General features: G+C 40.2%; 1 protein-coding gene across 1 annotated transcript; it reads left to right on the forward strand.

The window, feature by feature from the left end:
- The first annotated feature begins 403 nt into the window (after positions 1-403).
- On the forward strand, positions 404-5,762 carry LOC121855500 (protein Wnt-8b-like). Its single transcript, XM_042350474.1, has 6 exons — positions 404-435; positions 1,566-1,599; positions 3,778-3,893; positions 4,049-4,328; positions 4,588-4,876; positions 5,090-5,762. Exons 1-6 carry the CDS (start codon positions 404-406, stop codon positions 5,326-5,328), a joined length of 990 nt encoding a protein of 329 aa, XP_042206408.1. The 3' UTR covers positions 5,329-5,762.
- The last annotated feature ends 8,950 nt before the right edge of the window (positions 5,763-14,712 follow it).

A 14,712-nucleotide genomic window follows, 5' to 3' on the forward strand; every position in this document is an offset into this window, starting at 1 on the left:
TATACTGTCAGGAAATTGTATATGAATTGCATCACAAATATTGACAATATAATTCACTATACAGCTACTCAGTAATGTTTTAAATTGGGGTAACCTAACCTAACCTAACCCACAAGAACTAAGTGTACCCTTAATATTTGGCCTGAATACATTTGGTTTTTAAGATATATACATAATTTCCAGCCGGGTGGGTACCATTTACATAATTTTCAGGATTCTAGCCAAATTTACTGTATTTTTTTTCGTGGCATTTTTTTTAGTTCCGTCACTGAGAGCTAGCAGATACTATCCGAGCAAAACAAACTCTTGGACATTAAACATAACTACAGGTAACTTTAGAATAAATAACCACAAAATCAAAATAGGAAAATAAGTTTGTAAATATTTGTAGGGAAATGAAAAGATGGCAGTGGGATATGCTGGGATTATGAGGAAGTAAGATAGATTCAAATAGCATGAGAGAGGTGTTGGCGTTCTTGTAGACCAGAGAGCAGGAGAGCTTGGTTTATGGATGAAGTCTTAGAAAAAAAAAACAGATTTAAAGAAGGAAAAAGACATCGTAAAGTTTAATGAATGTACCACAGAAATACTTGAAATTTACAGAAAAGGGAAGATTAGTTATTTTGGTTATATAATTAGGAATGAGGAAGATAATAGCAGGAATATTAATTGTAAAAGTTGAGGGTATTGGAGAGCTAGGGGAAGGCAGATACTGGGATGGATGAATAAAATTAAAAACTGGGACCCCGGAGACATACAAAACCTTAGATGATTGGTTAAAACAGCCCGAGACGGTACTCTGATTGGTTGAACAATATCCTGATAGCAGTCCCCACGTCATACGTACTTTACACAGGATAAGAGCGTAAAACAAACCCTACCTACAGTTTCAGCACCAAAGAAATAAGTGACGTCACTCAGGTAGCTAACACCCACGCTCTGATTGGCTGGGTCAACGGGTCATATTAAGCCGTATTAAGTGGTCTGTGGGAGGGCAAAACAGGTCACATTGTGTTGGTAGGAGGTGGTGTGAGGTTGTCTGTGGTCAGATACTGTGATCATCATTTACAAAAACACAGATGGAAAGTAGCAAATGGAAACCTGTGGTTGTAATAGTGTGGTGTGTTACTGGCGTGTGGTGTTCCCGGTAAGTGTGATGTGTTTCAGTAGTGTGTGGTATAGTATGGTGGTGTGGTGCTTTAATAGTGTGTGGTAGTGTGGTGTTTTAATAGTGTGTGGTGGTGGTGGCAGTGTAGTGTGGTTTTTTACTAGTGTGTGGTGGTGGAAGTGTGGTGTTTTAATAGTGTGTGGTGGTGGAAGTGTGTTTTAATAGTGTGTGGTAGTGGTGGTAGTGTGGTGTTTTAATAGTGTGGTGGTGGTGGTAGTGTGGTGTCTTAATAGTGTGTGGTGGTGTTGGTGGTAGTGTGGTGTTTTAATAGTGTGTGGTGGTGTGTTGTTTTACTAGTGTGGTGTTTACTAGTGATTGACACACCAGACACAAGGCTATACTAGTGTTGGGTGTTGTGTTGGTCGGCCTGATACGCTAAAATTTCTTTGTGTTACAGGCGAGGCAACACCGTGGCGAGGACTGGTCCAGAGGTAAGACCCTTCCTCTGTAATGCAACACTGCTTAAGCGACACTGCATCTACACGTCATCAAACTGATATTTACTACTTTTTGTATGGCTGTGTATGATGTATCTCGTATATTTAACTTACATGTGTGTGTGCAGGCTGTGTCGTGATCGTGTTGTGCGTGTGCAGACCAAAAACTCCTATTGGCAGCGTGTTTGTCCCGTCACATGGGTATAGTGGTGTTATCCCAGAGCTGATAGAAGTATTTAAGTGGGTGAAAGGAATCAATAAAGGCGATATAGATAAAGTTCTTATAATATCCGAGCAGGATAGGACTCGTAGCAACGGATTTAAGTTGGATAAGTTTAGGTTTAGGAGGGAGATAGGAAGGAACTGGTTCACAAATAGGGAGGTGGACGAGTGGAACAAGCTTAGCAACTTTGTAGTAAGTGCGGGAACGCCGGAGAGTTTTAAAAGGAGGCTAGATAGATTCATGGATGATAGAGAGTGGTAGTAACTCTCGACAGGAGCTGCCATGCACAGGCCAACCGGCCTATTGCAGACTCCTTATTTTCTTATGTTCTTATCCCAGAGCTGAGATTCGTGTCACCTTCGTCGCATAGTTTCATAACAGGTGTGTGTAGGACCAAGATGTTTCAACATTATTCAACCATGAAAATACTACCATGCATTCTGATCGGCTTCACCCACCTAATACGGGGCAAGTGGTTATGTGGACCACTTTAAGACCACGTGTTACTCCACTAACTCGGGGGTAAGTGGTTAAGCTGGAGGAGAGATGAGACCCCTCCCTCCGGTCTCCCCATTTGAGATACTTAAGATCCAAATTGGTTTCTGGGCTCCAACTGTTGACCTGTCGTGATGTGTTAATGGTGACTGACCTGACCTACCTGGCGCTGAATGGGTTCGGTAGTGAAAGTGGGGTGTGTGTGTCGTTGTGGTAGTGGTATTTCCTAGCTTGGGGGCATTAATATAACCTAACCTGGGTGCGCTATGACATGTTACAGGCATGACCCTTGAGCTGAACTGGAGCTGCGTCTGTATTGTGCTGTAGTTTGTAGTAAGTAAAGAAATAAGGTAATTATCTATAACTCAGGTATGACGCGACACACCCCTGAGAATAACTGCCTTAGTTACTGGATGGCAAAAGGTTACATTCACTCATTACAACTAAATAACAACTGGTAGCTTACTTGACCTCCTTCGACCTCTGAGGCCAAAGTTTACTCTATTCCCTTGGGTTAGGTTACAATGATGCTTTAACCTTTCTTGTCGTCTTAGTGCACTTACTGAATCACGTGTTCCTTGTGTCATTGCTGTAAGACCTGTGAATCAATCAACTTGTTTACATCACAATGTTTGGCAGCTTCTGGTGAAAATAACTACACCACAAATAACTCAAGTTTTTAGCAGGTTAAAATAATGGTCGTCTTGATTTATATTGTTTTGTTGTGTTGTTACTCATTCTAATATAATGAAAAATTGGATCACCTGAAGAATCATCACCCCGCCCACAATCAATACACCCTAACGTAACCTAACCTGACCCCACTTGAAGAACAGTCACCCCGGCCTACTCTGGGGTGACGACTCTTCAGGTGATCTGCAAAATTTAACAATGCTACAATATTTACAACATTTCGTATGGGTATTAAAGAATTTAAAAGGAATACGGTGATGTTACAGGTGCTAAAGTGAGTATTATACACAATGATTATTAAAGTCATCAACAATAAAATATTTACAATTAATTATCTTATTTTGAAATGCTATCGATTTTTTATTATTTTATAGTTGGCAGCTTTTTATTTGGTATTTGTTTCATAAATGATCTATTTTGTTGTATTTATGTTTTCATTGTTGTTTTTTTTTCAGATTAACTATTACAATACTTGTTATAATTTTTAGTAATGCGTCAAAAAAAATTCTTCCTGTAATTTTGATGAGTGTTGGCAGGTGATCCTAAGGCGTCCATGTTCTACGACAGAGTTTTGATCGCCTCTCGTCAAAGTCGTTTAATATATATGGTCATCCTGTGTAAAATTAGGCGGTAAAAAAAAAAATCGAAGGACACCATGAGGACCAAACCAAGATCACTCTCTATTTCTACCATAAGAGTTAATGGTAGGTGGTACAGTACTACCATACCTTCCCTCCTCTATGTGTGTGATGGTATTGCAGGCGGATCTGGCCCTTACGGAGAGCATCATGGCAGGGGTACAGTTGGCAGTGGTCGAGTGTCAGACGCAGTTCAGGTGGGAGCGGTGGCCCTGCCCAACAACAGCCTTCACCAACGTGTAAGTGTTGTCGTGTTTTTTAATTATTTTAAGCTGTTGTGGAAATTGTTGGTTATAATGGAATTATGTTAACAATGCTAGAGTACACTTGTCCTACACCTACAGTCTTCGTGAGGGTCGTCTTGTTATGTACATCTTTTTTTTTTTTTTTAAAGACCCGCGGCCAAGCTAGTGACGAGAGAAGATGCCTTCGTGCAGGCCATCAGAGCTGCGGGGGTAACCTTCACCATCACCAGGAACTGCTCTCGGGGACACCTGGCCGACTGCTCCTGCGCCCAGGATACACCAGATACCAACCAAGCCTGGAAGCGGCACGGCTGCTTTGACGATGTTCGAAGTGCCTTACAGATGACAAAAAAGCTCTTGGATACCAGAGAAGCAGGCCAAGACGCCCAGGGCCTGGTCAGCCTTCATAATAACCAGGCCGGGAGAATGGTAGGTTCATTACTAAACCAAGCAGTGTGATGCACTACTTGGATAGAAAAAATATATAACAACAACTATTTTTAAAATGTCCGATCTTCAGAACTTGGTAACTTTAAGCTCTGCTCTAAAGGAATATATGCTGTTTGGAAGCGTTTCCCTGGTGTTCCTCTTCATTATTACACTACGTTTCCCACGGAACGGGTCAGTTGTAGTTTATGAATTGTTATGCTTGCTAAAGTGGTTCTAATTTGGTGTTGTCTTCCTCAAGGGCGTGAACCGCGCTACACGTAAAGTGTGCAAGTGTCATGGAGTGTCAGGCTCGTGCGCCATCCAAACCTGCTGGCTCCGTCTGGGAGCATTCACAAGTGTGGGTAGAGCATTAAAGAATCAGTACCGGCGCGCTATCAAGCTAAAGAACAGTAACACTCTGGCGATGACCACAAACGACGCGGTGGCCCCGCCCCTGGACGAGGGCACCGCTATCCCCACCGTGAACCCGCGCCGACTTGTTTACCTGACTCCTTCACCTAACTACTGCCAGGTCAACCAGACCGCTGGTGAGTCTTACTACATCATGGATAACTATATATCGTTCTCTTTTTCTGTCTTTCCTATTATTGGTAGTTCATTTGTCTTAACATATTCCTTCTGACTTATTACATTTGCTTCCATAGGCCTTATTACAGTGACCTTAGGTACCAGTACTCGAGAGGAGCAACTCAAGATCCAACACGATATCTAGTTCAGGACTAATGCCCTTCCTCCCTCAGGTTGGACAGGGACTGGCGGACGAGAGTGCTCGAAGACGCAGGGTGAGGGCGTGCCGCGCGAGCAAAGGAAGTCCTGCCGCAAGTTGTGTCGGGAGTGTGGGCGGCAGGTCATGGTGACCGTCACTTCCATCACCGTTTCCTGTAACTGTCAGTTCAGGTGGTGCTGTGAGGTGATGTGCGACACATGTGTTAAGAATTTGGTGAGTTACACCTGCTCCGACACGAAGAGGCGCTCCTGATGTACTACACCTACGACTACGCCAGCCACTGATCGGCTCGTTAGCCGGTGTGTGTGTTTAACTGAATATGTTCCAGACTGTCAGTCTACAGTATAAAATGTTTAGTAAAATCAAATTTCACAATAAGGAAGCACAAATTTCAGTGGACACATATGTTAATACAAGTTTTTGTTATCTTATAATATTAGTTTGATTTTCGAAAATACAGACGGTGGACACATTGTCTGGTATGTATACTTCTGTACATGAATTTAGTTTCCTACTTATAGTATTTAATAAATATAAGACAAAGTCCACAGCCTTTAGCCTTTGTCCTCAAAATATATGCTCGCATTATTTTCTCAACATGACTTGGGTCATGCAGTCTTCTTAGTGTTAGCCAAGCTTCTAGAGACCAACAAATTACACCATGAAGAAATTGTGATTGAAATTAAAATGAGAACAGTTACCCATTTAATCTGTTTTCTTCCACCAGCCTTTATGTGCCACAGAAAACGTAAATATTTTAGGAAGTTAAGACAGACTAAAGAAAGTCTGTCGCTGAGCCATATTTTTAATTTCCCTCTATGTTCCATTTTCCTTGTACAGGGACACCAAACTTCATCTTCTACCCCATCTCAGAGGCTAAGGTACTATGTAACGCATTAATATTAGTTATATTAAACACGTCTTAATCACCAAGTCGAAATGTCAATGACCAAAATAAAGTAATTTCAGGAATTAATGAACTATCTTCACTAACACCTTCACTAGTGGACTTTGAATATTTTAATTGGCTAGCACCAGGCTTTGAGAGGGGGGGGATAACGTCAGACGATATTAATTAGCACAGAAACTCAAGGGGTTAAATTAAAAATAATGCAATTTTGTACAGTAAACTAAAATATTTTCTAACTATGTTGTTTGATAATACCTTTCGAGAGTGGTCCGCCCTTAGTAACAACTTTAGGACATATCCCCATTAATATGAAAGCTTTCTACCCCGAAAAACTATCAAAATATACAGGGGCAATGAGTTTTACGTAATTTAACTTTTACTATATTTTACGTTTTTGTATCCCGGAGGAGCTGCCTCGGTCAGCCATGTTTACTTTCTGAAGAAAAGAATTTTATCTCAATTTTTTTTTAATAACTTTGGAATAGTGTATTTACTAACCCTGTAACGCGCTTAAAGCCCTTAGTTGTTGAAGCGCCAACTTCACCTAAGATACTACATTATTTTTTTATAAAATACAATTTGAGCAGCCTTCATGCTGTCTCTCAGATCTTAAAAACAAAATGCCCAGCCGTTTGTAGTAATGAAACAAACACAAAAAACTTTAGTCAGCAAGAGTGGAAGGATACAAGAGTAGTTTTAAAGAATATAGGAACAATGACAAGTAAACATTTTTGTGCATCCAATGGAAAATTCTAATACAACACAAACAAAAAAACATGAGGGAAAAAATTAAGTGTAGGAATATAATAGAAACCCTTACCTTACATTATCCCCTTAGCTACTGTAGTGGTTGACATTCCATCTGGTCGGGCGGTCATTTCCTCTGTTAAGGCGGCGTCACCCAAGCACTTTTTGCGTCAATTTTCTGAAGGACTCATTTTTCTGAGCGCGTCCTGCCACTAAAGACACTACTATCTTTGGTGTCACTTGTAAACACATGTGCTCCTAATGTAAAAAAACAGATGTATTTTGGAATATTAACACCCCCAAAAAAATTTACTCCTAAGAAATTTATTAAAATGTGGTACTAAATAACTTTAATATTAAATTGAATTATTTTACGTGGTTCGATATTTTATTATATATATATTTATCCACTTTTTCGACTATGGATCTTGATTTAACAACAGAAATTGACGCAAGTTCATTAGGAGGAAACGTGGAAAGATGACAACGCATGAAAAAAAATCATTAATTGCTAGTGTGACGCCGCCTACTCAAGATAAATTAACTCAGTAAATTTTCTACTACCTTATGAATTTTGTTTTGTTTTTTGTTTTACTTGAGACTTTGACCTCTAGTGCAGTAACCAGTTTGGAACTTTGGCGGCCCTCTTTTGAACCTTCTCAATCAACTGGAAGTCTTGTATACATCTCGGGGACTAAACAGAATGACAGTACTCCTAGAAGGGCCAAGAAAGATCATTTTGAAGGACGGACCATCTAGGTATGTGTATTATATTGTATAAATTCTACCATAAACCTGATTCACCGTCTCGTAATTATCTGAAAACGGTAACGGTTAAGTTTTGGACCATAATCCTTCTGAAGATGAAGCTTACGTTTTCCCGACGGTTTTTGATGAGTTTTATTCGATTTTGATTATTGATTTTCGTCGGAAATCACTCGTTTTTGAGATAACCTCCCCCCCCCCCCGCCACACACACAGCCAAAACGAATGATTTCCGACGAAAATCAATAATCAAAATCGAATAAAACTCATCAAAAACCGTCGGGAAAACGTAAGCTTCATCTCCAGAATAATTTTGAGACCTAACCTAACCTAACCAAACAAATCTAACCTAACCGAACCAAACAAACCTAACCTCACCTAACTGAAGGCATTATTTCAAGTGAACAACCAACGTCGCAATCACGTGACACGATGACGTGATAAACCTGCTCCCACCCAAGATGCAGTTCGAATTTGATTGGCTGCTATAATACTTAAATATTGTTGGCTGTGACCCGATCTGACTTGCGCACTTAAGCCGTGACGTCACGGTCGACACGTTAACGTGGACGAAGACCGACCCATGTGTAGGAGTAAGATGAAAAATAACTTACATTCTTAACAACATAAGAAAGGAGGAAACAACCAGCGGGCCTATTGGCCCATACTGGGCAATCCCGTTTACAACCAACCCCTGTCTCTCATATCAACCTATGTTTGAAGCTGTCCATCGTATTCGAGTTAATGATGATGTTTGGTAACTTGTTCCACTCATTCACTACTCTATTTACAAACCAATGTTTACCTATTTCGCACCTAAATCTAAATTTGTCTAATTTAAAACTATTGCTACGAGTTCGCTCCTAGTTGGATAGTTTGAGTACCTTTGTTATGTCACCTTTGTTTAGCCCTGACTGCCATTTATACACCTTGATCATATCGCCCATCGCCCCTCACTCTACGTCTCAAGGTTCCTAATGCCCGGGATTAGTCTTGTCATTCTCCCCTGAATTCCTTCTAGGGATTCTACATCCATTCTGTAGTAAGGTGACCAGAACTGAACTGCATAATCCAAGTGAGGTCTGACAAGCGCAAGATATAGTTTTAGGATAACCTCGCTAGTCTTGTAACTAACACTCCTCTGTATGAACCCAAGTACTTTATTAGCCTTGTTTCGAGCAAATACAGTGTGGCAGCCCTGTGCGTGTTTACATTTGACAGAAGGAAACTAGCAATAACAAACATACTGTGGACTCATATTAAAACAATATTAAAACAAATATCTCAAAGATAATGATTTGTGGAATTTTTATATGACGAGCCCCTGTAAACGCACTAGTGAAGGGGAGTGTACAGTAGCTAAAGCAAATATCTGTGCATACTTTGTGGGAAACAATATGAGGCAATGGATGATAAACTTTGGCATATGAGGGCTGTCACTAGTCACCCGTAAAGTCTCGGAGCATATCAACCCCACCTGCACAGATAGTTGTTTTAGCTATTGTTACATATGTTTTGGATCAGTGGAAATTTCCTTGTTCAATGACGTAATTGGAAAACCCGTCTGCGGCCACAACAACATCCGTGTAGATAGGATAGTTTAGTTACCAAGGCTACAATAACGACAATGGGGTCAGTTGCACGTAAACAAGATAAGACGTTTGATAACTTGAAGGACCTGAGGGCAAGCTCTTCAGGATGGAACTCCCTGATATAAGACAAACTCCTTATCTCTCATCAACTAGGTGGATCACTTATCGATCATAACTTAGCCGCTCAGTAAGTGTATTAATGGGCATACAAATCCTCTTCAACATAAGAACATAAGAAAATAAGGAGTCTGCAATAGGCCGGTTGGCCTGTGCATGGCAGCTCCTGTCGAGAGTTACTACCACTCTCTATCATCCATGAATCTATCTAGCCTCCTTTTGAAACTTTCCAGCGTTCCCGCACTTACTACAAAGTTGCTAAGCTTGTTCCACTCGTCCACCACCCTATTTGTGAACCAGTTCCTTCCTATCTCCCTCCTAAACCTAAACTTATCCAACTTGAATTCGTTGCTCCGAGTCCTATCCTGCTCGGATATTATAAGAACTTTATCTATATCCCCTTTATTGATTCATTTCACCCACTTAAATACTTCTATCATATCTCCCCGCACTCTTCGTCTTTCTAGGGAATGCAAGTTAAGTTTCTTTAACCTATCCTGATATGGAAGGTTTCTAAGTCCCGGAATCATTTTTGTCATTCTTCGCTGCACCGACTCTAGTGAATTTATATCCATTCTATAATAGGGGCACCAGAACTGAACCGCATAATCGAGGTGCGGCCTGACTAGCGCAAGATATAGTTGCAATAAGACCTCTGCACTCTTGTTACTTACACTTCTAGATATAAAACCCAATACTCTGTTTGCCTTATTTCGAACATTAACGCACTGTTTTCTAGGCCGTAGGTCCGGGCTTACAAGTACCCCTAGGTCTCTTTCACAAGTCGACTTCTCTAGGTTGGTGTTGTTAAGGCTGTATACATTATAAGTATTTATTCTTCCAATATTAAGTACGCTGCACTTGCTGGTGTTGAATTTCATTTGCCATTTTTCAGACCACCCCTGCAGTTTATTTAGATCCTCCTATAATGCATTAGCATCCTGCCCTGAATTAATTTGCCGCCCTATTTTGGTGTCATCCGCAAACTTGCTTCAACACTAGATCAACAAACACAAGTAAAATAAAAACAAAAAACAATCGATATCTTCTCCCCTATATATGTTTGCAGACGACGTTAAGCTATTCAGGGAAATTAAGAACCGAATGGACAGTGAAGCTATAGGAAGACCTCTTTTGGATTCAGTTGTGATCAAATGACTGGTTACTTAGATTCTACGTTACACAAGGAAAGATAATGCAGCCAGGTTATACTAACAGCAAAGAGATGTATCACATGTCCCATTAACAAACTTAAATGTAAAGAGAACATGGGTGTTGACAACGAACTGAAGTTTTCGGGGTAGAAGTCTAACTCGTCAAATTAGATGACATTTTCTTTTATGGCATTTCCGTCGCAAATGAATAATAACCGAAATATGGGGCACAGTGGAAGATGGGCACGATTATGATGTTGTATATTTCGACTTTAGCAAAGCCTTCGACAGAGTCCCCCCACGAAAGACTAATACGAAAAGTAGAGGCTCCTGGCATTGGAGGAGATATTCTAAAATGGATTAGGGCGTGGTTACAGGACAGGAAACAACGAGTGAGCATTAATGGCACTAAATCCAATTAAGGTAATGTCACTAGTGAAGTACCCCAAGGCTCACTGCTTGGACCATTAATGTTTATTTTATACATAAACGACATAGATATAGGCGTAGACAGCAAAATAAGTAAGTTTGCTAATTCAGAAGAGAATGACAAGACTAATCCCGGGCATTAGGAACCTTGAGTACAGAGATAGGTTAAAGTATCTTAATTTGCACTCCCTTGAGAGACGTAGAGTGAGGGGTGATATGATCGAGGTGTATAAATAGAAGTCAGGGCTAAACAAAGTGATATAAGAAAGGTACTCACTCAAACTATCTAACCAGGAGCGAACTCGTATCAATGGTTTTAAAGGAGACAAATTTAGATTTAGGCGCGAGTTAGGTAAACATTGGTTTGGAAATAGAGTAGTGGATGAATGGAACAAGTTACCAAACATCACCATTAACTCGAATACGCTGGATAGCTTCAAACATAGGTTGGGTGGATATATGAGCGATGGGGGTTGGGCATAAACGGGACTGCTCGGTATGGACTACATGTGCACCCTTCATAAGACCCGGGAATAGTGGAGTGATGTAGACGAGGGCTACACACACACGTGGTTTTATCACAGTTCATGGCGCCACATTCTCCACAACTGAAAACGTGTGATATTTAACATTCATCCTTTAAAACCTATAGACAAATATTTCCACCGTTTACGCTCCCTGACGTCCACCATAATACTTTAGATTTTTGTTGTTTTTAAATTTAGAAGCAACCGTTAATTTAGTTTATACAGCAGTGACTCCAAACCCATATTTTTCACCATTTTCAGTAATCAATTAATCAGTGATATCTCCTTCATTCCGATGTGATATTACATTCCCAGTAACTTTATCGTTACTTACAACAACACTGATTATAAATTCTTAAAAGATATAACTGTGTTGAAGAAAGCACTGAGCCTTGACTGACTTTTTACTTAACTTTCATTATAATGCAGCTTCTTAATGCCAGAAAAGTATTTTTAGAATTCTCCCTTAAGTTGCTCTTAGTAAAGTGGCCAAGTGCTGACGATGGCACTTTTGAATTTGGTAGAGATAAAGCCACCGACACTTTGCCAATAAAGAAGAAAACTCCAGATGATGCTTAATGTATATTGAGACGTTTTTAGAAAGCTTACTCCCAAAGAAAATATTCCCGAGTAGCAATTGATGATGTTTAGAAAACTTGTTAAAGGAAGAAATTTCAAGCAGGTAGATTTTTTAGTACCAAGAAATTTATTTTGAGTAGGATGACGCAATGGAAACTAATAGAAAGTATACATCAGGATCTATAATTTATGCTTTCTTGTCTAAAGGAACGAGACCTACTAAGGAACGAGACCTACTAAGGAACGTCAAGGTAACAGCCATCAGATCAAACTGACGCTCAAACTTTATATGGGGAGGAGAGTTTGGATCTTAAAAACAAAGATGGCGAAGTCCAGTCTGATGAGACAGATCTAACACTGGAGAACAACTTTAGATTTACTGCATGATGTAAGCTAAGGTGGTTTAAGGTGAATGATGAACCACCAGTTTTCTGCGACCTAATCCTGGGCGTCCCAAGATATGGTGGAGGGAAAAATCGAGGGATACTCATGAAATAAATGGGGGGTTAAAATTTCAATCCTACACACACACACACACACACACACACGCACACACACACAGCAAGGAACAGTAGACAAACGTGAGGGTATGTGACAGCTTACACTGTCGTCCCATAAAACATTAACACCCTCGCTACCTTGCAGGTAAATTTTAAAGACTCATAAATCTTCTTTCAGAGATTTAGTATTCATGTAAATTTATATTATACCTAAATGTCATTTTGAGAAGGATAGTCTGTTCAGAAGGGTTATATTATTAACAAAATTCTAGTTTTTCTTATCAAGGAACTGTTTACAATATTTAGTTTCCAGAGTGACCCAGGCGTGTAAACACCCAACAGCTGTATAGGAGTGTGGGCGTCTAGCTCAACTGCTGTAGGAGAGCCACTAATATACGTTTATTATTTAAATGGTGGTGTCAGAAACAGACGCGGTATAACACCTCTTTTGCTGGTAGAAATTTGACACATAATGGCGGCCTTTGATAAATGTAACTTTATGCTTTTAAGATTTATTTTATGTTTAACGTATTATCTGAGTCAGATTACTCAGGTTAATTACTGTTTATGATGGGGATAACTAGACCACGGAGATCATCGATGAAGGTTATAACTATTAAACTCGTCATTCAACAAGTCAAGTGAAACATGTGTTAATACTTCTCAGAATTCTATAATGATATTTATAAATAGTAACTACTCGTCACACCATGGTGGTGTGACCTCCTGATTTATTTTTAGGTGTTGGTCATTTGGGTGAAACAATGTCAAGTACACAAAGGTGGAATGATTGTTCTTATTCCTCTCTTGAGTCATGTGACTTGTGAGTTATGGGCAGCTCGCTATTGGTGGCTACCATGTGAGGTGCCATGTCATTGGTGGTTCAGATAAGGGAATCGAATGTCAGTGAAGGCTACTTGGAAAAAAAAAGACAGTAACCTCACTGTGCTTCTGTCACCAGCAATACCCTGGCTATCATATCTTGTCTATACACACTTGTGAAGGCGCCACACGTGTGCACCTCCCTCACACACACCAAGTAAAGGCAATTCGGGGGTTTATTGTATTATATCTTTAACTAATTTTCGACTCAGTGAAAGTAGGTATTAAGGGTGCTGCTGGCGCCGTATAAGTTGCTGTACATGACTTGGGAACCATTAGCCAATATATTAAAAAAGGAATCAAAATAAAGATGCATAAAAAAAATGGTAGGAGACAAAAGTTACCCAGACTTAAGGGAAAATAATCACCACTTTTCCGGGAACAGTTTTCTTCTCTGAGGCGGAGGTTGTAAACAAACACTCACATGTACCCCCTCTCACCTCAACGGCCCCACGGGAACAATTGAGATCACTGTCCCTATGTACGTCAAATGTTTTTATATTGTTATTTACATATAAGGTTATATAATACAATTCAAAGATTTCCTCGATCTATGCTGAGGTGAGAGGCTATGCTGAGGTGAGAGGCTATGCTGAGGTGAGAGGCTATGCTGAGGTGAGAGGCTATGCTGAGGTGCTGCAAGAATTAACTCGATGCTCTGGAGTTTCCTTTTTATGACGTCTGGCAGCCATCCCACGCAGGAGCTTGGTGTTTGGGCTTCCACTCCCACCCAAACACCATATTATTGAATCAAGTGCCTGTACTCTGTCTCCTGGTTCTCCCTTGCTGTTGGAATATATAATTTGAATGTTAGTAGGACACTACATTCCTCAGGTCAGCGAGCATTGTCGAGGTTATACAATCACGAGACTTCACTATCACTCTTCAAGGGCTCTCAACAGCACACCTCAAGAGGATGTGTCATATCGCCTCACTGCCTAAACACTTGAACACACACCAACAGGAAAACCCGTTAACCCACCTGGAACACATCCCAGTTATCAGATCAGACTGATAAATCAATAATGCCTTCCCTTGTGTTCATATTTCTGGTAACTGTTCAATTATTGTTCACTATAACTATATTGATATTATTCTTTATGTTTTATAGTAACTGGTGGAAATGGTGATTTTAGAGGGAGGAATATAACGAGTGGTTTAGATAGTAAGCCTTTGTCGTGTTGTGTCGTCACCATCTACTAGTAAGCCTTTGTCGTGTTGTGTCGTCACCATCTTCTAGTAAGCCTTTGTCGTGTTCTGTTGTCGTCACCATCTACTAGTAAGCCTTTGTCGTGTTCTGTTGTTGTCACCATCTACTAGTAAGCCTTTGTCGTGTTCTGTTGTTGTCACCATCTACTAGTAAGCCTTTGTCGTGTTGTGTCGTCACCATCTACTAGTAAGCCTTTGTCGTGTTGTGTCGTCACCATCTACTAG

The sequence above is a fragment of the Homarus americanus genome, unplaced genomic scaffold (genome assembly GCF_018991925.1).
Source record: "Homarus americanus isolate GMGI-L3 unplaced genomic scaffold, GMGI_Hamer_2.0 scaffold48406, whole genome shotgun sequence".
NCBI lineage: Eukaryota > Metazoa > Arthropoda > Malacostraca > Decapoda > Nephropidae > Homarus > Homarus americanus.